At 47.5% G+C, this 24,079-nt stretch overlaps 1 protein-coding gene across 2 annotated transcripts in view; it reads right to left on the reverse strand.

Annotated features, from left to right (window-relative positions):
• Nucleotides 1-7,953, reverse strand: part of LOC309652458 (cAMP-dependent protein kinase catalytic subunit PRKX) — an 87,744-nt gene extending 79,791 nt beyond the window's left edge. The window contains exon 1 of one of the 2 annotated variants that reach the window (XM_082446287.1): nt 7,450-7,953. In XM_082446287.1, the coding sequence (XP_082302413.1) occupies nt 7,450-7,615 (166 nt within the window). In that variant the 5' untranslated portion in view covers nt 7,616-7,953. The remainder of the gene's footprint in view (nt 1-7,449) is intronic. The other variant, XM_082446286.1, reaches the window with a different exon arrangement.
• Nucleotides 7,954-24,079: the final 16,126 nt, after the last annotated feature.

Consider the following 24,079-nt stretch of genomic DNA (forward strand, 5'->3'; position numbering starts at 1 on the left):
GTTGCACAACACTGTGCCACTGAATTGTTCACTTTAAAACAACCTTCTGTGAATTTCAATTAAACGAAAGTTCCCCTAGTGTCAGAAGTGATGCTCATGATGTTGGTGGAGGGTGGCAGGATGTGGCAGCAGGTGGCGGAAGGTGATGGTGATGATGTAGATAACGACAAAGACGTCTCCCAGGCAGATCAAACTAACCATGTCCCGAACGGTACTCCTGGCCTTTTCCCCCAAACACTGCTCCATCCCTAACCCCCTCAATGTCTCCAAGGGGTGGCACAGCTTTCCAATCAGGTAACCCCCAAACCTTGGAGTTACCCCTGATTCTTGTCTCAGCCACTGTTAGGGACGGCATGTCTGTGTCTCCCCCAGATTCATACGGTGAAGCCCTAACTGCTGGTGGGACCGTATTTGGACATGTAACCTCTAAGGAGGTAATGAGGTCATATGGGTGGAGTCCTGAGCCAAGAGGGCACTCCCTTCTCTCTGCACAGGCACCCAGGAAAGGGCGTGTGAGGACATGGCAAGAAGACACCCATCTGCCAACCAGGAACCCTCTGGTCTCACCAGAAACCCAATCAGCCAGCACCCTGACCATCTGGGGAGAAAACCCCCAAATGCCCCGCCCTGCCTCACTCCCCCCGGAGGTCCCTGTGAAAAATCAAGGGAGATGTCTGTGCTCCGACCAGAACACTAGGTATGATCTTGAAAAAGTGAACCTTCCTTTCTCAGTTCTTTACTGTTCTTCCCAGCAAGAAAGAGCATTTGTAGTTTTCAAAGAAAAGAGGAAAAAGGGAAACGTTTTTAAATGGTGTGAAGGTGGTGACATGTGGGTGTTTGAAAACAAACAAACAAACAAACTTGGGGGACAATACCAAGAAAGCCCCAAGAAGTTGTTTCTGAGACTGAAGATGTACTGAGAATCGTGAACACGTGTTTCTCAGGAAGAACATCGCGCTTACAAAAGCTTCAAGTCACCCCGGAAAGGGGAAGCTTGTGTCTGTGTCACGTGGTGTTTCTGCCCTTTTCTTGCAGTGACAGACATGGCCTCCTTGGTGGTCCCCAACTGTGGAGAGACCCATCCCAGAAGCAGGTCTGAGACCAGCATCATGGCGCCATGCCCTCATCCCCACGGGTGAGCCAAGTCGGGACAAGGAGGGTCGTCCCCAGATCCAGGGAGACAGGTGCCCTCCTGTAAGGAAGCCAGGATGTGACGAGGTGAGGCTGGTGCTCCGGCAGCCCCCTGCACCCCAAAGGCAGAAGCTCAGGAGGAAGAGGGCAGGGCGACATGTAAGGAGAAGTCAACCCAGTGTCACGGACTGGATGTCTGTGTCCCCCCCAAATTCCCATGTTGAAGCCCTATCCCCCCCTCCCCCACCAACGTGACGGTATCCGGAGGTGGGTCTTTGCGAAGTAATTAGGATGAGATGAGGTCATGAGAGTGGGGTTCCCAGGATGGGATTAGTGTCCTTTTAAGAGCTTTCTACTCTCCACCATCTGAGCACACAGCAAGAAGACAGCCAGTGCAACCCAGGAGACTCTCACCAAAAGCCAACCACGCTGGCACCTTGATCTCGAACTTCCAGCCTCCAGAACTGGGAGAAATCAATCTTGTGTTGCTGATAAGACACGCAGTGGACGGTGTTCTGTTACGGCAGCTGGTGCCAATCAAGACAACAAGGTCGGGATGGATTCAAGATGGCGCCCCTTGGCCTGACCACATGGGAACTAACTCTGCCCCATCCAGCTCGGGGGATGACCTCTGTCAAACAGTGAGTTCTGCTTTAGCCGCACCCACATGCTGTGTGGGATGAGGACGCCCTCGGAAAGTACATGTAACCCGGTGTCCTCCACCTCCAAGGATTTGGGGAAACCGCTTCATGGACCAAGCTGTAAAGCCACGTAGAAATCAACTCTGCAATCCTGTCTGGCAGGTGTATTAGTTTCCTGGGGCTCCCACAAACTGTGAGCTTAAAGCCACAGGCATCCATCCTCCCCCATCCTGGGGACCAGACGTCTGAGGTCAAGGTGTCCCAGGGCCGTGCTCCCTCCAGAGACTCCAGGGGAGGGTCCTTCCCGCCTCTTCCAGCTTCTGGGGGCTCCAGGCGTCCCTGGGCTTGTGGCCGCATCCCTCCCGTCTCTGCCTCTGTCTTCCCGGGGCTTCTCCTCTGTGTCTGTGTCTCTCCTCGTCTGTGTCTTAGAAGGACCCTGTCATTGGATGTAGGGCCACCCTCCTCCAGGAGGACCTCGTCTCAGACCCTTCACTTCATGACATCTGCAGAGACCCTGTTTCCAAACAAGGTCCCGTTGCCAGGTTCTGAGAGGACATGAATTTGGGGGGAGAAGGGGGACTCTAGCCGACCCAGGACAGCAGGTTCTGTGTGCACGTGTCTGTGACCCTGTCTCTCTCACTGACTTGCACATTTCTCCTGGCTGGTCCTCACCTGATCCTTACCATCCTATACTTTCTATCCTCTGGCCCATTTTCCTTTTCTCCTCCTGCGCAGGGAACTACTGGCTCTGCATCTCCTAAGCTTCTCTTCCCGAAGTCCCACCCCTCCTCCCACCCCCGCCGTCCCCTTGGAGATGGAAAGTAAGAAAGCAGAGTGCGTAAGATGAAGAGGACATGGAACAGGCAGACCCATGGAGACAGAGAGCAGATGTGGGTTCCCAGCAGCCGGAGGAGCAGGAAACAGGGGGTGACTGCTCACAGATTTGGGGTCACCCTGAGGGGGCAGCAGACGAAAATGTTCTGGAACCTCACAGAGATGAGGGTCGTGCAACTTTGTGACTGTGTAAAGCACCACGGCATGGTTCCCTTTGAAATGGTTCCTTTTGTGTTATGTGAACTTCGCTGCAATTTTTAAAAAACGAGAAGGAACAGGGACTTCCCTGGCGGTCCAGTGGTTAAGACTCCGCGCTTCCAATGCAGGCGGCTCGGGTTCGATCCCTGGTCAGGGAACTAAGATCCCACATGCCACCTGAAGTGGCCAAAAAACAAGTAAAAGTTTTTTTTTAAATGAGGAGGAACAGCATGCAGGACTTCTGTAAGACGAAATATTCTTTTCTAGTATTTTCCGTAATTTTATAAAAAGAAATATTCTTTTCTCATATTTTACCTAACTTTCCAAGTTCCTGTGACGCTCTTAAGTTGACACCACCATTCACACCCACTCAAGGTGAATCAGATTAAAAGGTGAACACAATTTTCTGAGTATCGCTACACGATAAGCAACGTTCCCTCCTAATGGCTTCTGTCAACATCGCCCTGGGAGAAGTCATTCACATGCAGTGGGAAATCTCCCCAGTTCAGAGGCGTGTTGCTCCTGTGATGGTTTGGGAGTCCAGGTGGGAGGAAGAAAAATTAGGGCCAGTTCTGGGGAACCAAGAGTGCATGAGAGAATCTTATCAGCAGGGAGGAAAATGAACATAAGAGACAACAGTGCAGGTTTAATTACTCACTACGGAAGGTCTCCTCTGTCTTAAGAAAAAACAACTTTCTGACAGCGTGATGTGATAGTAAAAAAATACCAAGAGTCAGGCGTGAGCGCGTTTCTGTGGTCAGGGAATGAGCTTTGTGCCTTGATCTCGGTGCTGGTGGTTGCCCAGATGGATGTACAGGATAAAACCGCACAAAACTACAGGCATGCCCCCTCCTCACAAACTCAAAAGAGTTCCCATGAAAAGTGGGAGCGCCGATTAAGGTCTGTGATCTCTTAGCAGGATGGACCCCACGCCGGCGCGCGTCCTGGTTTTGATATTGTGTGACACCTACAGAAGACGTCACGGGGGAAAACTTCATGAAGGGTGCATGGGCCTAGGTGCAGGTTTTGGAATCCCCCGTGCGCCTATCATTATTTCAAAACGTTTATCTTTAATAGCACCATTGTTCGTGCTCATAGCAAGAAATCAAGCTTGGTTACCGGGACCAGGAATGTGGACCAGGGCACTGCACACCATTCTTTCTGTGACTGAGCCTGTTTTTCAATCTATGAAATCAGTTTGGCCAAGACAGGGCCCAAGGTCCCTTCCACGCTCTTTAAAAAATGCCCATGAGGGGCTTCCCTGGTGGCGCAGTGGTTGAGAGTCTGCCTGCCGATGCAGGGGACACGGGTTCGAGCCCTGGTCTGGGAAGATCCCACATGCCGCGGAGCAACTAAGCCCGTGTGCCACAACTACTGAGCCTGCGCGTCTGGAGCCTGTGCTCCGCAACAAGAGAGGCCGCGATAGTGAGAGGCCCGCGCACCGCGATGAAGAGTGGCCCCCGCTTGCCGCAACTAGAGAAAGCCCTCGCGCAGAAACGAAGACCCAACACAGCCATAAATCAATAAATAAATAAATTTAAAAATGGTCCACATCAAAAAAAAAAAAAATCTTTAAAAAAAAAAATTTAAAAAATAAATAAAAAAATAAAAAATGCCCATGAGATTTTTCACCAACACAAGCTGAGCTTTCTTCCAAGCTGTCTGAATTTGCGGAGAGCTAATCAACCTAAAACACGGACAACTTCCCGTTGACAGTTTATCCAGGAGCACAGAATAAAGGCATCTGAGACCTTACTCATCACTGACTCTCCTCCTTATTCTACCTCAAAGGTGTCATGGCCGCCCCGTGAACTGGGCCGTCTGCTTCCAGCTGGGTCCTGGTATCCTGGTGCCAACCCTCCTGGGGGTCCTGCCATCTGAACAGCCACTGCCGGTTTTGCTAAATCATGCAGAAGCACATCTGTGCCCACCTGCTGCGTTCCACCTGCGCTGCAACCGTCCTTGGGGGATTGTGAGTCAGCAATTCAGTCCCACGGGCGCCTCCCCCGGGGCCCAGCTCACAGGCAAAAGAACAGGATGAAAAAAATGGCTGTTGGTGAGAAAAAGAAGAGCTCACACACCGGAGTGGAGATCAGACCAGGTGAAAATGCACAACTGTGTGAGGCCAGAGCTTCAGAACTTCAGGGTGGAGGAGAAGCCCAGCCAGCCTGGTCCTTCCACCCTGACTCATTCTGGAAGGCTCCAAGGGGGTGGGGATTGTGGTATGTTAAGAAAGGCTGAGAGGTTTGTCGGGGTGGTTGTTTTGTTTTGTGTTTTTTTGTGTGGGTTCGTTTCAAGTTGTGGAAAACAGCCTTGCTCAGCTAGAGAAATGCATGCAGATGGCCTCAGACGATTCAGAGCCACTGGGGGTGCCTGTTTGCGATGGGGGACAGTTAGGAATGGGTCCAGGAGCAGTCAAAAGGGAACTTAAGTTTCCTGGGCCCGAAGCTTAGGATGAAGAGGCACCATGCTGGTCCCAACTGTGTTCTAACTGTGGGTAAAGAGCCCAACATAGCCCCTCACTTTTGTCCATGACACCTTATGGTCTAAAGTTACTGGAAACTGTAACACCTCTGATGGGTTTGGGATTTTTAAAAAGCTTATTCTTAGTTTCTTAAATTAACCATACACAGATAAATCTGGAATATTAAAGAAAGTTCTGGCAAAAGGTGATTTTAAAAAGCCACCAAAGCTGCAAAGCCACACAAACACACACACACACACACACACGCACACACACACACCCTGGGCCCCAGGCCCCTGCTGGTCCAACATCCTGAACGTGTGTGACCTGGCTCTCCCTTCACACCCTTGGAACCCACAGGAAGTTATCCTTGAAGAGTAAGTATCTTCTTCATTAAGAAAGGGAAAGACAACTGGGGAGCTCATTTCCCCCCCACCCGGCCCTGCTCGGTCCCCAGAGGCAGTGACATTCTATTTTTAAGGACAAGATGGCTCACTGGGAACCCTATGCCCACTAGGCAGCACCCAAAGGGCCCCCAGGCAGCTGCAGACACCAGGCTACGTCACGTCCGCAGCCCACCCACCAGCCCATGCCCTGCCTGATGCCCTGGCACCTTTCACAATAGACTTGCTTAAGTGCCCAAAACAGATCCAGTTGCCAGCGCTGTGTGCCAAGGGCCGGCGGGTCCTCCACCAACTTTCCATTGTTGAATTGTGTTTCCACCTACCGGTGTGACTGCACTGGTCTAGGTTTCTATCCTCATCTCCTACCTTGCAAAACACAGCGAGCTTTTAAAGCAGCCCTGCAGAGCGCCCCAGAGGGAGGGAGGGAGGGAGAGACAGAGAAAAAGAAAGGGAGAGAGATAGAAGATGGAGAAGATGAGACAGACAAAGAGAGAGAAAAAAACAGGAAAGGGAGAGAGAGATGGACAGAGAGAGAGAGAGAGAAAACGAAGGAGATGGGCGAGAAGGCTTAGAGAGAGAGGAGGAGAGAAGCAGGAGAGGGAGGGTGCCTTCTGTCCCCTCCGTCCCAAGTCGGGTTTCCTAGTCCCAAACCAGGCTTCCCGGGCACCCCTTCCTCACAGCCAACTACACACGGGCAAAAGGCTACTGACGGAAAAGGGAAGGCTTCAAGGCCACTCTGAGTAGTTTTAATGCCACTCTGGCTGTGCCCCTTGGTCATATGAAGCCCCAAGCCATGCCCTTGAGGCCAATGCTTCCTCCCTTCCAAGAGAGGGTGGGTAAGGGCCCGAAAAAGTACCTGGGTACCCCTGCTCCAGGATCATTTACGGTATGTGCCCCCTTCCCCACTGATTCTTTCCTGACAGGTTGGGACAACTCCCTTAGCAACAAAGAGTTGCTAAGAAGCCACAAGCTGGCTTGAGCCCACAGCTTGAAGGCAGCGCCCTTGTGGAGTTGGGATATTCTGACCCACTCAGGGCGGGCTCCATACACCAACACGTTTTGGGATCCAAGCACTCAGGGAACTGGAGACTTCACGCTTCCAGCTGCCTAGGAGTGGTCAGGCTCAAAGGAGGACGACAAAAAGGAAATCAGTGCCGGATAAAAGAAATGCCCAGTTCCGGATACACAGACGGAAAATACGGCAGGGTAAGGAAATGCGTAACTCACCCCCAATGCCGCCCCGCGCCCCTAAAACGCCACGGGACACCGGACCCCCCCAGTTCCAGATACGCTCTCAAGTCCAGGCGGGAGCGTCCTGACGCGAGGCAGAGGGGGAGCCTGGCCAAGGTGAGGTCTGCAGGGGTCTCCGCGGCCGCCGCCGCCTCCGTCCCCGGGGGCCCCTGCCTGGGAGGGCGCGCGACGTCCTCAATGTGACGTGACCCCAGCAAGTTCTGTGACGTCGGGGGGGCCCAGACACCCGGGAGGTTGATGGGGGGCGGGGGGGAGGGTCTAAATCAAGAGACTTTGGAGGTGCGGGGCAGAGCGCCCGCAGGCGGGGAGGCTCTCGGGGGCCGGAAGGAAGCCCTCCAAGTCTCGGGGCGTTCGGGGGACCCAGGGCGCAGGGGGAGCCCCGCGCGGAGACCCCGAGCAGGCGGGACCAGGCAGGGCCCTCCCCGGGCGGCGGCCGGGCGACCGCACACAAGCCTTTTGTCTGACGCCGGCTTCCCGGGCGGCGCCGAGCGCCCCAGCGGGCCGGGTCCCCGCGCGTCGCACTCACCCACGGTGGCCAGCGTGTCGAAGTCCTGCGAGCGGTAGGCGGGCGGCTCCGGCGAGGGCGCCCCGGGGCCGGGGAAGAGCGCGGGCGCGCCGTCGGGGGTCTCCCCCGAGCTCTCTCGGGAGTCGGCGTCCGCCGCGGCCGCCTTGGCCAGCCCGGGCGCCTCCATGGGGGCGCGCTCAGGTCCGGGGGGCGCGGGGGGCCGAGCTTCCCGGGACGCAGCCTCGGAGGGCGGCGCGGCGGCGGTGGCGGCATCAGCGGCGCCCACCCATGCGCGGCCCCCGCCTCCCGGTCGGCGGCCGGGCGCAGCTGGCGGCGCGGCGGGGACAATGGCGGGGCGCGGGGCGGCGCTCAGGGCAGGAGCGGCGGCGGCAGCCGGTGGGAGTAGCCAGCGGCCTCTGAGGGCGGGCGCGGCGCGGCCTGGGCGGGGGGCGCGGCCCGGGCGGGCGGGCGCGAGGCGGGGTCCTGGCCGCGGGCGCCCGGCTGCCTGTTCATCCCTCTCGTCCCGCGCCCGCCGCCGCCGCGCGGGCGCTGCGTGCGCGCTGCTGGGGGGCCGGGCGGAAGCGGCCTGGGCGGGGCCGCGCGCTCCCTCCGCCCGCCCGGCTGGGGGCGTGGCCCGCGCCGCCGCGCCCCGCCCCGTCCGCGCCCCCGCGCCGGGACCTCAGGGCCCGGGCGCCCGGGGCCTCGCCCGCCATTCTGGGGCGGGCGCGGGCGCGGGCGGCGAGGTGCCCGCGCGGCCTCCGCGCCCCGGGGCGCCCCGGGGATGGAGTCTCGGCCGAGCTCCCCCTGGAGACGCGCGGGCCTGTCCCCGCGCCCGCTGCGCCCCAGCCCGGAAGGCTGGGGGGAGGCGGGACCGGCTGGGGAGCGGGAGGGCGTGGTTCAAAGAAAAGTAAAGTTAAAACATAAAGCTGGAGTTGGAAGCGGATGGGGCGCGCTCCGCCGACCGCGCGGTGCCCGCGAGTCCCGGCGGGCGGTCGCCACGTCTGGCGAATAACCCCCGGGACCAAGGCCGCTCCCAGCCCTGGCTTGCTGGACTGCAGTCATGTAAGATACGCACCGCGGGGCAGGCGCGCAGCTGCGCTCCCGGAGCGTTTCTTGACAGCCTCCGATAAATCTTTTAATTATTTCAAAAGAACTATTTTTAAAAATACTAAGAGGCAGGTAACAATCAGAGAACTACCAAAGTGCAGCGCATGCAACTTGCCGGGCCGCTGGTGTAAACACACCAGGGACGATTTCGGAAAGGAAACGCAGGACGGTCACAGACACGCAGCGATAGCGTTTGGTTTTTCCTAATGGGAAGTGTGTTCCAGGCCATCTTTGGTTATAGCTATACCCCCAAAATGTCGGGGCTGCATCTGAAATGCAAATGTACCTACACGGATCCGGCCACTGTTTTTCCGGGGATCTGGTTAAAGTGCTCCTTGGACCACAGCGGGCCGGGCAAGGAACGCCTGGCATCGGTCTTTCTGAGCAGCCCCCAGGGCTATCCGGGCCGCAGGTCCGCGGACCACAGTCTGAGCAGCGAGAGGGCACCGTGCCTGCCCTACTGTTTGGCGGGATTCCAGCGATTCCGCCCTTGAAAGGGAGGGTCCTGCCCCTGAGTCCTCGGGTCGGCGTGGGGACGGTCTGTCGCAGAGGCCAGAACTTCAGAAAGGAGGCGTTTTACGGGGGACCAGGCCAGGCCTGCCTCGCTTGGCCAACTGGGAGGGGGTGACAGGAAATCAGAACCGGCTCTGGGTGTGCTGTTCTGGCCCCCGGCTGCCAGCCGCGCCCCAGCCCTCCTCTGCACATTGTGGGTGGCTTTTTCCCCGGGCGAGACGCTTGCTCTCTGCTGGTTGCCACATCTTGCTTGAGCTGGAATGCGAAAAATGCGCTCCAGGAGCGGGCCGCGTGCGCCCCAGCGGCTGCTTAGACAAGGGCTGGTCCCCTGCGCTCAGGCCACCAGGCCGTGCCCCGCGGAGGGGCGACCGGGCCGGTCCACGCCGGGCAAGGGCGCGTCTCCACGCGGAGCGCGCGCCCGCTCCCCGCGGATGCGACCTTGTGACTGCGGTCGGGCTGGCTAATTAAGGTCGACGGTCAAGGCTCGGGTTTCACACCCAGGGAAAGGCACGCCTTGCCCTTCTAATGGCAGCCGGGGAGGAAAAAGTAACAGAGACGCTGGCAGAGTTAAACTCTGGGTGGCGGAGTGGATCTGACCCTTCCTCGCCCGCCCGGGGCTTGACCGCATGCCCACCTGTTCCCATAAATATCCCGGCGGGTTTCACAACACCTTGATGAACAAAGCCGCTTTCACCTGGAAGGCTCATAAAAATTCTTTGGAAACCACAGCATATTTCTTGAAAGGCAAAAAAGAAAAAAAGCCCTGCAAGCGAGGCATTACTGGGTCATTTGTACCGCCTTTGTGATGAGCAGTCGGTGGTGATGGGGCAGGGAAATACCGAACTCTGCAACCCAGCGGACTAAATGCTCCCCGTACGCAGAATGAGCTCTAAAGTCAACGCCGAAACAGGTGTAGGCGGTGTTGAATAAGGGAGAGAGAAAAAGGGTGGTCCATGAGGGCAGCTGGACACTTCTTTTGGAATTGCATATATTTGTAAATATGTATGTATATGAGTAGATACGTATATATGTGTGCGTGTGTATACTGAGTTAAAATAAAAAGTGTACAGTTGCCTTCACAAAGTTTACAATTTCTATATATTATTATATATATTACATTCCAATATGTTCTGATATATATTCTAAAATGTGTTTACCAGCCTTCACAGACTTTACAATTTATATGTGTATAATAGATATTAAATATCACGTATTATATTCTAATCTATTCTGATACATGTTTTACAGTATATATTCTAAGCTATTTGATTATGTTCTAATATATATATTCCAAAAGAAGTGTTCAGCTGCCCTCACAGGCTTTATATTTATATATACATATTAGATATTATTTATATCACATATATTCTAACCTATTCTGAATATATATTCTAATATGTCTTATTATATGTTCTAATATATATATTCCAAAAGAGGTTTTCAGCTGCCCTCACAGACTTTACATTTTTTTATGTATATAATATTAGATACTATTTATACCCCATATATTCTAATCTATTCTCAGATATATAGTCTAATGTTTTATTATATGTTCTAATATATATATATTCCAAAAGAAGTTTTCAGCTGCCTTCAGACGCTACAATTTATGTATAATATTAGGTATTATTTATGTGATATGACTACATTCTAATATATTCTGGAATATACATTCTAATATATTTTATTATACATTCTGATTCAGAGAAGTGTTCAGTTACAGGAGTACGGTTTCCGATTTCCGTGGTCAGACTTTACTGTCATTCAGACGAAGCCGTGGTGTAGTAGGAATAGCCTAGGTCATTTCTCATGCTCAGTGATTTTGTTCCTATTTCTCAGGTGATCTGTTGCATAGCCACGTAGGGGGGTTTTGTGCTTTCATTCGTCACCAGTGAATGTCTTCCTGGCAAGGAGTGATTCAAATATTTATAAGCGCTCACTTTTAGTAGGTTTGCAATCCTCTGCTTCTTCGTTTTCCCTTGTCCGGACGGCCCTGTGGTGGGTTTGCGTTGGTTTAACGCGCTAGGAATTCGTGATAACCTAGTTAGTTGGCTACGTTCTATTAGAATCCTGGGCACTTCTGCCTCCACGGATGGACCTCTGCTGTCATGACGGGTCACAGATGATGGTACCTATTTCATCATTATGATCAGTACACCCACAGTCATCAGAGGCCTGCCCCGGTGGGAGCCCAGCTGAATCCCCACCACTCACAAAGCGTCTCCATGCACCCCAAGGGCTGTATTTTGGTGCCTGGCTCTCTATTTTATGCAAAGTGGACCCCCTTTTCAGACAGCTTCAACTTCACCTGTTGAATAAGCGTTTGACCCAACATACGTGGATAACTTTTGTTCTAGCAATGGCCTTCCTGCTGATGGAAATGAAGTTTCCACCATGGAGATGTCACACACACTGCCCTGGTTAGGGAGGTCATGGACCCCAAATGGGCTGAGAGCATTGAACTCATCCAAGGTAGAATCTTGGATAGTTAAATATGTGCACATTTGGGTAAAATCAAGCAATCCACCATCACTAAAATAAAACAAAACCCTAAGCCACCCTCTCTACAAACCGAAGTTTAAAAATCTGAAAAAGTACAAGGACATTTGACTGTCACACTGCTCTTATTCATGTATGGAGCTCCAACGTCTATGAATAATGTTTTTATACGTGTCTATTTACTCGGAGGCTTTTCTTGAGAGATTTCAAAGGGAACTGTAGAGGAACATGTTGAGAATAGACACATTGCCTGGGATAGACCAGCCTGTAATTAGAAGATGGTGCATTTACTCATCACCGAAGATATGCAGGAAAGTTTTTACTTGTCAGATGCTGAAGAGATTCATGGAAAATCTAAGCTGTGATGCTGGAGGAACACAGGTGGGTCATTCTTCCCGAAACGTGAGTACATATGGTGGAAGGAAGCGTCCTTCATCCGAAAGAGAAGTTAACATTCTGTGCCCCTGTGGCTACTGCTTAACTGGATTTCTGAACTTGAACTTTAAAAGTCATATTTTACCCAAGGAATCATAGTGATGGTTAGAAAGTAAGGATGATTAGGAAGTAAATATGATGACTTAAGAGAGATTTCACCAAGGGCATACATCATTCTGTTCCATCATATGTTAACGTGGTTTCCTTTCCCTACCTAAAATCTCAAGTTGTGAAAATGAATGAGTGGGGTGGACCCCGTGAGCCACGGTGACCTGCATCCTAGAATCCACAAACCAGACCTGTCACTTGGGTCAGGCGGTAATCAGTGTCCTTTTAGCTCATGTGCTAGTGTCCGGAGCTTTCCACGAATTCTAAGTACCACAAAGCAACATGAGAAAAATTATATCAAATCAAGTCGTATCTGTCTCTAGACATTATAAATAATATTCTAGTACCAACTGTTATCTACTTGGGATTAAAAGCTTCTTTAGATTCTCACCTTGTATGCTATTAAAAAGTACCACAAAGGGCTTCCCTGGTGGCGCAGTGGTTGAGAATCTGCCTGCCAATGCAGGGGGCACGGGTTCGAGCCCTGGTCCCGGAAGATCCCACATGCCGAGGAGCAGCTGGGCCCGTGAGCCACAACTACTGAGCCTGCGCGTCTGGAGCCTGTGCTCCGCAACAAGAGAGGCCGCGATAGTGAGAGGCCCGTGCACCGCGATGAAGAGTGGCACCCACTCGCCGCAACTGGAGAAAGCCCTCGCACAGAAACGAAGACCCAACACAGCCAAAAATAAATAAATAAATAAATTTTTAAAAAAAGTACCACAAAGACATTACCACGAAAGAAAACTAAAATCCATTTCAGAAGGGCTAGATTTAAAGACGGGAGAAAAGTATAAGACAGGCTCAAGGCTGTGTTGTACAACACAGGGAATATAGCTAATATTTTACAATAACTGCAAATGGAAAGTAACCTTTAAAAGTTGTATAAACATTTAAAAGTTTTTAATTAAATAAAATAAAAAATTTTAAAATAAAGAAGCGGGAAAACAAACTTAAAACAACAAGACTAGGGACTTCCCTGGTGGTCCAGTGGTTAGGAGTTTGTGCTTCCACTGCAGAGGGCACAGGTTCAATCCCTGGTCGGGGAGCTAAGATCCCCCAAGCCATGTGGCATGGCCAAATAAAATAAAACAACAAGATTAGAAGATGATAGTGGAGCCAGTTTTCCAATACCGGGATGGTCACAGGAGGACCTCCTCAACTTGATAGAGACGGAATCACAGGGGTAAACAGATAAACAGATCTGACAACCTAAAAATGTAAGAACATTATGGAATTATAAACAAAATACAAACACATTTACAACAAGAATGCAACGTGCCTAAGAAAAGTACATGAGCGAAACTGATATATGTTCAATGGGCATTAACAGACAACCCAAAAAAGGGCATAGCTACGGGTCATTCACACAGGGAGGAAACAAAAAATCTTTAAAATAACTAATAATCAAAGAGACTGGACTGAGAACAAATGTGACAGCTTTTTTCTTTCTTTCTTTTTTTTTTTTTTAAATCCACCTGACATCGTATAGGTGAAATGTTCCATGCTAATGAGGGAATTCTTATACACTTTTGGTTGTAATGTTACGAAATGATCCTATGTTTTGGTGCAGTCATTCTATGTCTAGAAATGTACTTTTCAGAATTAAATTTGGAGAATATCAAAAGCCTCATGATCAGAGTTACCCATGATTATGGGATGAAATGTGCTCCGCAATCTCACACAAGTTCAAATGTAGAAGTCCCAACCCCCAGGACCTCAGACAATGTGGCTGGATTTGGAGATGGGGTCTTTAAAGAGGGGATGAGGGTACAATGAGGTCACAAGGGCGGGTCTTGATCCCATAGGACTGGTGTCCTTATAAGAAGAGATCAGGACACAGACACACACACACACACAGGTACGACCCTGTGAGGACACAGGAGGAGACAGTCTACACGCCCAGGAGAGAGGCCTCAGGAGGCACCAGCCCTGCCCACACCTGGATCTCACATTCCAGCCTCCAGGACTGGAGACCATAAATTTCTGCTGTTTAAGCCGCCAGTCAGTGATATTCTGTTTTAGTGACACGATCTGACAATGACACCAATGATTCAAGGCAGTTTTTATTATAGAGAAATAAATAGACATACTTTCAACACCCAGAAATATGGGAATGTATACTGGTCTGTTTATGTAAGGGGATTTTCAAACTCTTCAGAATGGGAGCATTATGACCAAATTTTAAGTATCATAGGCAGTCATCCAAATTTTGTAACACACTCTGATCTTCATTATATAACAAGATGATGCCTCCCCCGCCCCATAAAGGGAAGAAAAATGTCCCAAAAGGTTGTGTCTGGATTAGGAGAATCTTTACCAAGATTCTTCAAATGTTGTGTTGCAATTTTTTTTTCATAAGGACAGAGACCTCAGAACACACAGGAGATTTCACAGGAGATACAGATTGAGAGTTATCTTGGGGCTCGCCTAGAAACTGTGGTTCTGTAGTTTATCTTAACTTCCAGGAGGGACGTAAGAAAACATTTATTAATTCTTATCGGAGAGACAGATTGCTGTAGCTGGTCATCAGTACTTATCGGTAGGAAGAGGAAAGTTGAAAACTCGCGAAGGACGTAAGGAGGATGCGTCTATAAGTAGAAACACACGCCCTGATCTTGGAGGAAGGCATGGGTGGCTGGAATTCTTTCTTAATGGAGGATTCAGGCCAGCATCACAAAGTATCCCAGCATTGTCCCCTCCGAGGCGTGGTGGGAACTGGGCAAAGTGAACTTCATCTGGAAGGACGCATGTGATTTTAGAGACGGGGCTCTAAAATCCTGAAAACTAAGACTGGGAATGAGGTGGCAAACTAGCTTTTCTCATGATAAAGCCAGGATTTTAAAAAGTGGTTTCCTATTGCAGAGGAAAGAAAGAGATTGAGAAATGCATTTCACAGGACTCCAGAATGCACATTCCATTTTAACAGGGCAAAGAACGTGGGTCACCCAGTGAACGTTATTCAGAAAACCGCAGGGTGACTTACATGTAAATAAAGCAGGCCTCTTTGTCTACTTGTGACGCGGAAATAAATTCTTCACGTGTCAAAAGGCATGTGCAACAATAAAGCCCTGGAGCATTAGATGAGAATATGGATATTAAACTACGATAGTCATAATAAATACATTTGTATAATCTGCATAATGTATATGTTTTACATAGTGTATATATAATTTATATTGGGTTGGCCAAAAAGTTTGTTCAGGTTTTTCCCTAAGATCTTTATTTTTTAAATTAATTAATTTATTTTTATTTACTTGGCTGCATGTATCTTTTCGAATTAGGGAAAAGGGGGTGGGACGGATAAATTAGGAGTTTGGGATTAGCAGATATATAAAATAGATAAGCAACAAGGACCTACTGTACAACACAGGGCTCTGGACTCAATATCTTGTAATAATCTATAATGGAAAAGAATCTGAAAAAGAATATATATATATACACACACACACATATATATATATATATAATTGAACTGCTTTGCTGTCCATCTGAAACTAAAACATTGTAAATCAACAATACTTCAATTTAAAAGTACATAAGTAAAGGGGAAAAAAAGAAGTGCCGTTCAGAACAGCCTTAGAAAATGTGGATGGACTTGAATAGAAACAGGCGATACTGGACAAATCCAAAAGGAGCCCTAAAACATCCCATCCCATAACCTTGAAAGAGCAGAGAGATTCCACCCATCTCCAGAAAGCAAGGATGCCACCATCACCTCATGCCTGGGCTTAACATCAAACACCTGTCCACAGGATAAAAGGCACAACAGGTAGTATCCACCGCGCATACATGGGGTATATGTGGGGTTACCACCACCAAGAACAACAACACAACCGTGTGTTTGTATAATGAACAGTGGAACTTTATAAGAAAACGAGGGTTTGGTATCACTTGTTTTGAATTTTGCTGAATTCGCGGCTGCCCTCTCGGGCAAAAAGAAAGATGATACAAGTGTGACAGATAAGCTTGAGGTTAAATACGAAAAGACCTTCATGGGATAGGAATGTTCTGTGGTGTGAAATCTTTGAGGGACACAGAACTAAGAACAATTTAGAAACAAATTTAATCTGCTGTGTGGACACACACAGATCTGGAGTTCACTGAATATCAGACATAGTGCTTTAGCTTTTAAAAGAGGGGGAGTAGGTGTGGGCTTGTCTAGAGACAGTACAAAGAGTTTCAAATTTCCAGAAGAAACTATATTCAATATCCTGGGATAAACCATAATGGAAAAGAATATAAAAAAGAATGTATATATATGTATAACTGAGTCACTTTGCTGTATAGCAGAAATTAACACAGCATTGTAAATCAACTATAGTTCAATAAAAAAAAAAAATTTCCAAAAGATTCACAACAGAGTGTTCAGTGGATGAAACTGTATAGTTTTGGGAAAAATTGATCCCTCAATGGGCCCAGCCTTCTGTGGGGCATTTTAATACAGACCGGGAAGCCATTTAGGCTGGAGTCTGTGGGTCTAAATTTTAGGATTTGAAAATGTCAATTAGTCTAATATTTCTACCGTGTGATCATTAAGGAATCTGAAGGTATCTGGATAAATGTGAATTCCTGGTAGGGGATTCCACAATCTTTGGCCAAAATGTTGAGATTCCACCATATTTTTAAAAAGCCAATGGCCAAGAAGCTTAGAGGTTGTCTTTCATGGACCAGGTACTGGGTTCAATGGTGGCCCCCTTCCCCCTCCCCCCAAAAAAGATATGTCCTCTTACAATCCATTAATGGGACGTTATTTGGAAGAAGCGTCTTTGTGGATGTGACTAAGGATCTTGAAATGAGATCAGTCTGGATGAACCAGGTGAGCCTTAAATCCAGTGATGCATGGACACATGTCCCTACATGAAAAGGAAACACAAAGAGGAGAAAGCATTGCTTAGAAGGAGGTAGAGACTGGGGTAATGCATCTACAAGCCCAGGACCACCAGAAGCTGGAAGAGGGGATGGGACAGTTTCTCCCTCAGAGACTCCAGAAGGAACCAGCTCTGCCCACACCGTCAACTCAGACTTCTGGGAACTGTGAGAGGATACATTTCTATTGTCCTAAGTCCCCCCAGTTTGGGGTAATTTGTTACAGCAACCCCAGAAAACCAACACATCAGCTTGTCTTATTTTAGATCCCCGTGAGAATTTGATGAACTGGAGATCGTACTGTGGAGGGTCTGTTTCTGTAGACACTCCCATTTGTCGCCCCAAGGGCATGGGATAAACCTTTTGCAGAAAAACTCGAAAAATATGGATATATCTGTCTACCTTTAGCCAGTTGGCAGGTTGCCTTCCTCTTTGCCAAATGACAAGGTTGTACCGGCGGGGGATCTGTCAATGTGTCACATCCCAGACTGATGGTGCAGGAATGTTCCACAGTCGAGCCCACCCAAGATAAACTGTGCACTTGCCACAGAATGATGGCTTCAATTGGTGAGGATGTGGAGAAACGGGAACCCTCGTGCACTGTTGGTGGGGTTGTAAATTGGTGCAGCTACTATGGAGAACAGTATGGAGGTTCCTTAAAAAACTGAAAATAGAGCTACCATGTGATCCAGCAATCCCACTCCTGGGCATATATCCAGAAAAGACGAAAACTAATTGGAAAAGATACATGCACCCCAATGTTCACAGCAGCACTATCTACAGTAGCCAGGACATGGCTATTACACTATCTACAGTAGCCAGGACATGGCTATTACACTATTGTACACTATCTACAATAGCCAGGAGAAGCAACCTAAATGTCCATCAGACAGAGGAATGGATAAAGAAGATGTGGTACATATATACAATGCAATATTACTCAGCCATAAAAAAGAATAAAATAATGCTATTTGTAACAACATGGATGGACCTAGAGATGATCATACTAAGTGAAATAAGTCAGACAGAGAAAGAGAAATACTGTATGTTATCACTTATATGTGGAATCTAAAAAACATAACAAACTAGTGAATATAACAAAAAAGCAGCAGACTCACAGATATAGAGAATGCATTAGTGGTTACCAGCGGGGAGGGGAGGAGGGGCAGTATAGGGGGAGGGGAGTAAGAGGTACAAACTATTAGGTATAAAATAAGCTACAAGAAAATAGATAGCTAGTGGGAAACAGCCGCATAGCACAGGGAGATCAGCTCGGTGCTTTGTGTCCACCTAGAGGGGTGGGATAGGGAGGGTGGGAGGGAGACGCAAGAGGGAGGGGATATGGGGATATATGTATATGTATAGCTGATTCACTTTGTTATACAGCAGAAACTAACACACCATTGTAAAGCAATTATACTCCAATGAAGATGTTTAAAAAAAAAAAAGCTACAAGGATACATTATACAGCTCAGGGAACATAGCTAATATTTTACAATACCTGTAAATGGAGTACAACCTATAAAAATTGTGAATCACTATATTGTACACCTGCAACTTCAGCAACTATACTTCAATTAAAAAATTAAAATTTAAATTAAAAAAAAAAGAATGACAGCCTCAAAACTCTGACCTCCTTTTGGAGCTATTGCTACCGATTTTCTTGCTCTCAAAGATCTTTCCAGAATTTTGCAAGGAGCAGTGAGACCAAGACACGGAGGGCAGAAACAGTATCCTTCATACTAGTTGCCAGTGTTCCTAAGAGGGGCATGTTATTATTTCCCGAGTCGGGGGCGTGAGATGGCTGCAGGCTTTTGCAGTTGCAGGCTGGGTGTTGGTTCTTGTGAGTTCCTGCCGTGTGAGGCGGGATGTCTGCAGGTAGAGCCTACGCATCAGAGCTTTGTGGGACCAGAGGGAGCCGTTTCTCTCAAGGCTACACCTGGTGCGACACCAGCTTATCAAAAGTAAAATAAAGGCTGCCGGGAAATGGAATCTCGGAAAGAGCTGAATGCAGTTATCTCAGAGACAAACTGGATTTCTGGTCCCCTCCTCCATAATGAATATGAATGAAATAGTACAACTTCTGCCCTCTCTCTTCCCAATTTTCAGGTTTACTTCATGGTTTTCATTAAATGGGATGAGGTCAGTCGCATATTTAGGTGGATGGGGTGCTATTTTGGAATGAGCACGCAGAGGTCATCAGATCGAGAGCTGAAGAGGGGTGACTTGAAGCTGGGTTCTGCTGGGGCTGTCCGCAGGACCACGTCCATGGGGCTTGGGTTTCCTCCCAGCCCTGGGGCTGGTTTCCACCGGGGAGCATTCCTGGAGAAATGGGAGGAAGCTACAAGGGCTTTCCTAACCTCGTCTTCGAAGTGTCCCTTCCACCCCCATTCTGTGGAGACAGGGACTGAAGTGCGTGCCTTCAAAATCCCTATGTTGAAGCCCTGACCCCCAGGACCTCCGAAAGTGACTGTATTTGGAGATGGGGTCTTTAAAGAGGGAACTAAGGTACAATGAGGTCATTAGGGTGGGTCCTGATCCCACAGGACTGGTGTCCTTATAAGAAGTGGAGATCAGGACACAGACACACACACAGGGACGACCACGTGAGGGCACAGGGAGGAGAGGGCTGTCTACACGCCCAGGAGAGAGGCCTCAGGAGGACCAGCCCTGCCCACACCTGGATCTCAGATTCCAGCCTCCAGGACTGGGAGAGATACATGTCTGATGTTTAAGCCCCAATCGCACGACGATTGGGTGAAGCCCCAATGCATCACCCAATCAGTGGTGCACTGTTTTGGCAGCTCTAGGGAGCTAAGACACGTGAGACATAGTAAGTTTATCTCGGATGCAAGGGAAAGGAATTTAGGCTCCACTCCTTGGGGGAGAGGCAAGATAAGAACCTGTGGATGGGAGATGTCAGGTCACCTCTGGAGAATGCAATCGGCTGCGCCATCTTTAAGGTGCTTGTTTTGCGGGGACAGTGGGAAAAGGTGATGTCATTCGTTTGAAGTACTGTGGCTGCACTCTGACACACACCGGATCGGCTGCCACGGAGCAGTGAACCAAGAATCTTCATCTGACACCCCCCCCCTTTTTTTTTTTTTAATACCCTTTTCTTGATACCATCTTCTCGACTTCTCAAACCACTTTGGCCACCAAGCCCCAGCCCCACCTCTAACACTTCCTGCTTCAGTTTGCAGTCAAAAGCCATCTGAGTGTTTTACTAAACCCTGGTGTGTAAACAAGGCATGCTCTGAGGTTGGAGGGGTTCCGGAGAGGTTCTTTAACATTTTTATGCCGCCATAAAAAAACAACAAACTTTTGCCATTTGCAACAACGTGGATGGACCTGGAAGATATTACGCTCAGCGGAACAAGTCAGGCGGAGAAAGACAGATACTGTAGGATCTCATTTATATGTGGAATCTAAAAAACAAAGCAAACTAGTGAATATAGCAAAAAAAGAAGCAGACTCACAGATACAGAGAAGAAACTAGCAGTTACCAGTGGGGAGAGGGAAGGGGGGAGGGACAAGATGGGGGAGGGGATTAAAAGACACAAAGTATTACATATAAAATAAATAAGATACAAGGGTATATTGTACAGCACAGGGAATAGAGCCATTATCTTGTAATAACCTATAATGGAGTTTAACCTGGAAAAATTGTGAATCACCATGTTGTACCCGAGACATATAACATTGTGTACGTATATCAACTATATTTCAATTTAAAAACAAACCCCAAAAAGCCCTGGCTCATCCACCATCCCCCCCCCAAAAGAAGACACTGTAAAAGAAAATACATAATTTATTGGAAAATTCATTAAAAATTGTTTAGGGACTCTCTATTTTATTTCTCTTCTAGAATAGGTGGTACCTGGAGTTATGTTCAACTCCATGTATAGGGCATGCCACTGGGTACAGAGGACCAGAGATGCCAGGTGAGATAGACACTAATCAGATCCTTCTACAGCGTTTGTGTTGTTCTGTCCATCACTCCGTGGGTACCCTTCCCTGGTGTGCACATTTAACGGGTCCCGCTGAATATCTCCTAATCTACATCCCAGGGTTTTTCTTCCCTGGCACTGTGGATATTTGGACCGGATAATTCTCTGCTGTAGTGGAGCCGTCCTGGGCACTGTGGGGCCTGGAGCAGCTTCCCTGGTCTCCACTCACCCCATGCCAGGACCATGTCCTCGTCCCCAGCGGTGACAACCAAAAATGTCTGCAGACATTGCCCCTCTGGAGAAGGAGGGCATTGTCTGTGGTTGGGAATCACTGTCTTAGCACAATGTAGAGTTGCTATTCAACACAGATGATAGAGATAATTTTTGTATGTGGGTGTGTATATATAGGTTTAGGTAGATAGATAGGTAGATAGATAGATGCTAGATGGATAGGTGGACAGATAGATAGAAATTATGTATCAGACATTAATACTTTTTACTGAAACATATGACTAAGTTATAAAAGTATCCCCTTGCAAGTTCAGTTCAAGGTTTGCAACCCAATTATTTATGAAAAAAAGTTCTGTTTTCAGAAACTTATAAATTTTAGAATTTCAGTTGAAGGATTATGAACCTTATTTACATCAATGACAGCATAGCTGAACAACCACTTTTTACTTAGTATCATTCCGTATTAGTCCATAAAGAGTCTCCTCATTCCTTTTGATTGTCCTGCTTTTTAAAGAGAATAATATTCCATTGTATTGATGTAGCATAAATATATTAATTTATCACCCATTTATGTATACTTTGTCTCTAATTTTAACTATTGCAATCAATGTCTTAATTAATAAACTTATAAATATATCATTTCAAAAAAAGAAATTATGTATCAGACATTTATTATATAATAGACAAATTAGATAGATAGATAGATAGATAGATAGATAGATAGATAGGCCCAAATTTGTCTTTTTTCATTTGGCTACAATTTTCATTTAAAGAAAACACCCCTAAAATTGATTTGTCTCCATTTAATCTTTTTTTTTAAATTAATTAATTAATTTGTTTTTATTTTTGGTTGTGTTGGGTCTTTGTTATGGTGCGCGGCTTCTCATTGCAGTGGCTTCTCTTGTTGTGGAGCACGGGCTCTAGGCGCGCGGGCTTCAGTAGTTGTGGCACGCAGGCTCAGTAGTTGCGGCGCACGGGCTTAGTTGCTCTGCGGCATGTGGGATCTTCCAGGACCAGGGCTCGAACCCGTGTCCCCTGCATTGGCAGGCGGACTCTTAACCACTTGCACCACCAGGGAAGCCCAGTCTCCATTTAATCTTAAAAAATAATTCTACAAACTTAGCTACTTTCCTGGTATCTGTTCCATGACAATAATACTCAAGCAATTTATCATGACAGCGTTGGGGGAAGCAAGTTTCACATGCTTTGTGAAACTCTCCAGTTTGAAAGAAACTCCATTCGGGGAAGCTGAAATGATATTTGTATAGAAAACAGTGCAGCAAGAAATCCAATGCGGAAATCACAGTGACCAAAACAAACAAACAAATTGTTGTGTTTGTATTTTTTTAAGTTGCAAAGGCTCTATAAGCATAAGGAGCTTTTTTTTTTGAGACCTATTTTTGTTTGCACCTACTTGGGTAGCATAATCCCAACATTGCATATGTGGGAATTACTCGCATTTGCAAAGCTTTCTCGGAGAAGTTGAAGAAACATTAGCTTGATACTTCTAAAGCTCTCTCAAGCTCATTTCCTTAATTCCCTAAAATGTCACCGGGCTAGTGCAAAAACTAGAACGCATCTTTGAGAAAGCATCACCAAATGCAGCTTTTCTCTGGAAATTGCAGCTTCAAAATCTAAAGAGTTCTCTTTCCAATGTAACAACTCCTTCCAAACAAATCTTGCCTCAGTGGTGAAATTACTTTGTATAAAAGAACAGCTTAGGGACTTCCCTGGCAGCCCAGTGGTTAAGATTTCACCTTCCAATGCAAAGGGTGCAGGTTCAATCCTTGGTCAGGGAGCTAAGATCCCACATGCCTTGGGGCCAAAAAAACAAAACATAAAGCAGCAGCAATGGTGTAACAAATTCAATAAAGACGTTAAAAATGGTCCACATCAATAAATAAATAAATAAAGAAAGAAAGCCTAAAATACCATTTAAAAAAAAAATTACAGCCTAAAATTAGGTTGAAGCCAGGTAATGATTACTCTTAAGAAAATATTTAGACGCTGATGCTGAAATTTTAGGTATTTTTAAATGTTTGAACTGATCACCCCTAAGGCATCTGTGGACACATCCATATTCTTTTGCTCGTGTGTGTTTGTTTTAAATTGAGCAGTTTGGGCTTAGAGGGGAAAAACTGTGTTCATCCCGTGGAATTTTGATCTTGTCTGTCTAACCAGACATCACTGGGAGAGTCTGTCCAGTTCCTGGGGGTTGAGAGGGTTTACGTCAGCAGACCTCACTCTTCCAAACGTTATTGCTTATCTCAGTGACTCAGACGGGAAAATCTGGGGTCAGGAATCTCACTCATCTGTCTTTTATTGACCTGGAGGTCCTTTTTTAACACCCGGACCAAAAAAAAAAAAAAAAAAAAAACCCAAATGAAAAAAGCACCCCCAACTTCTATGAACAAAGAGATGTCGCCGCCTATATTCATTTAACGTTTTGTTTAAACATAGTTTTTAAAAGGAAGAAGACTCAGACATAAGTTATGTTGATTATTGTAATAAAGGATTTAAAAAATATAAAACAATCTATCGTTACGTGTGTACTATTTAAGTAAACTTTTACGAAGACACGGGTGAGGTGTGTTTTCCTAAGCATAGAATCAGCAGGTAGAATGAATACTCCTTCCTTGATTTAAGATGGAATTGAAACACGTTGTAGTTTTAATGCTGAGTTTAGCTTTCATCCTCTCAATTTTCCCGAGATTTCTGGGACTGCCGTGTTCCTTCAATCGCTTCTGAAATACCTCTGATTCTAATAAGAGGTCTGATCTTCTGGTTTTTTTAGCTAGAGAAATACCATCGTGAGCTCTATTCCAGAGGCACTTATCCGTATTACAAAAACACATTTGCAAACCCAAATGCACTTCCTAAAATATGGTTTGGATATTGGAGTGAAATAAAATGCTTCAAACGAATCAAGCCAAAAAAAAAAA

This window comes from Balaenoptera physalus, assembly GCF_965194825.1.
Source record: "Balaenoptera physalus genome assembly, chromosome: X".
Lineage (NCBI taxonomy): Eukaryota > Metazoa > Chordata > Mammalia > Artiodactyla > Balaenopteridae > Balaenoptera > Balaenoptera physalus.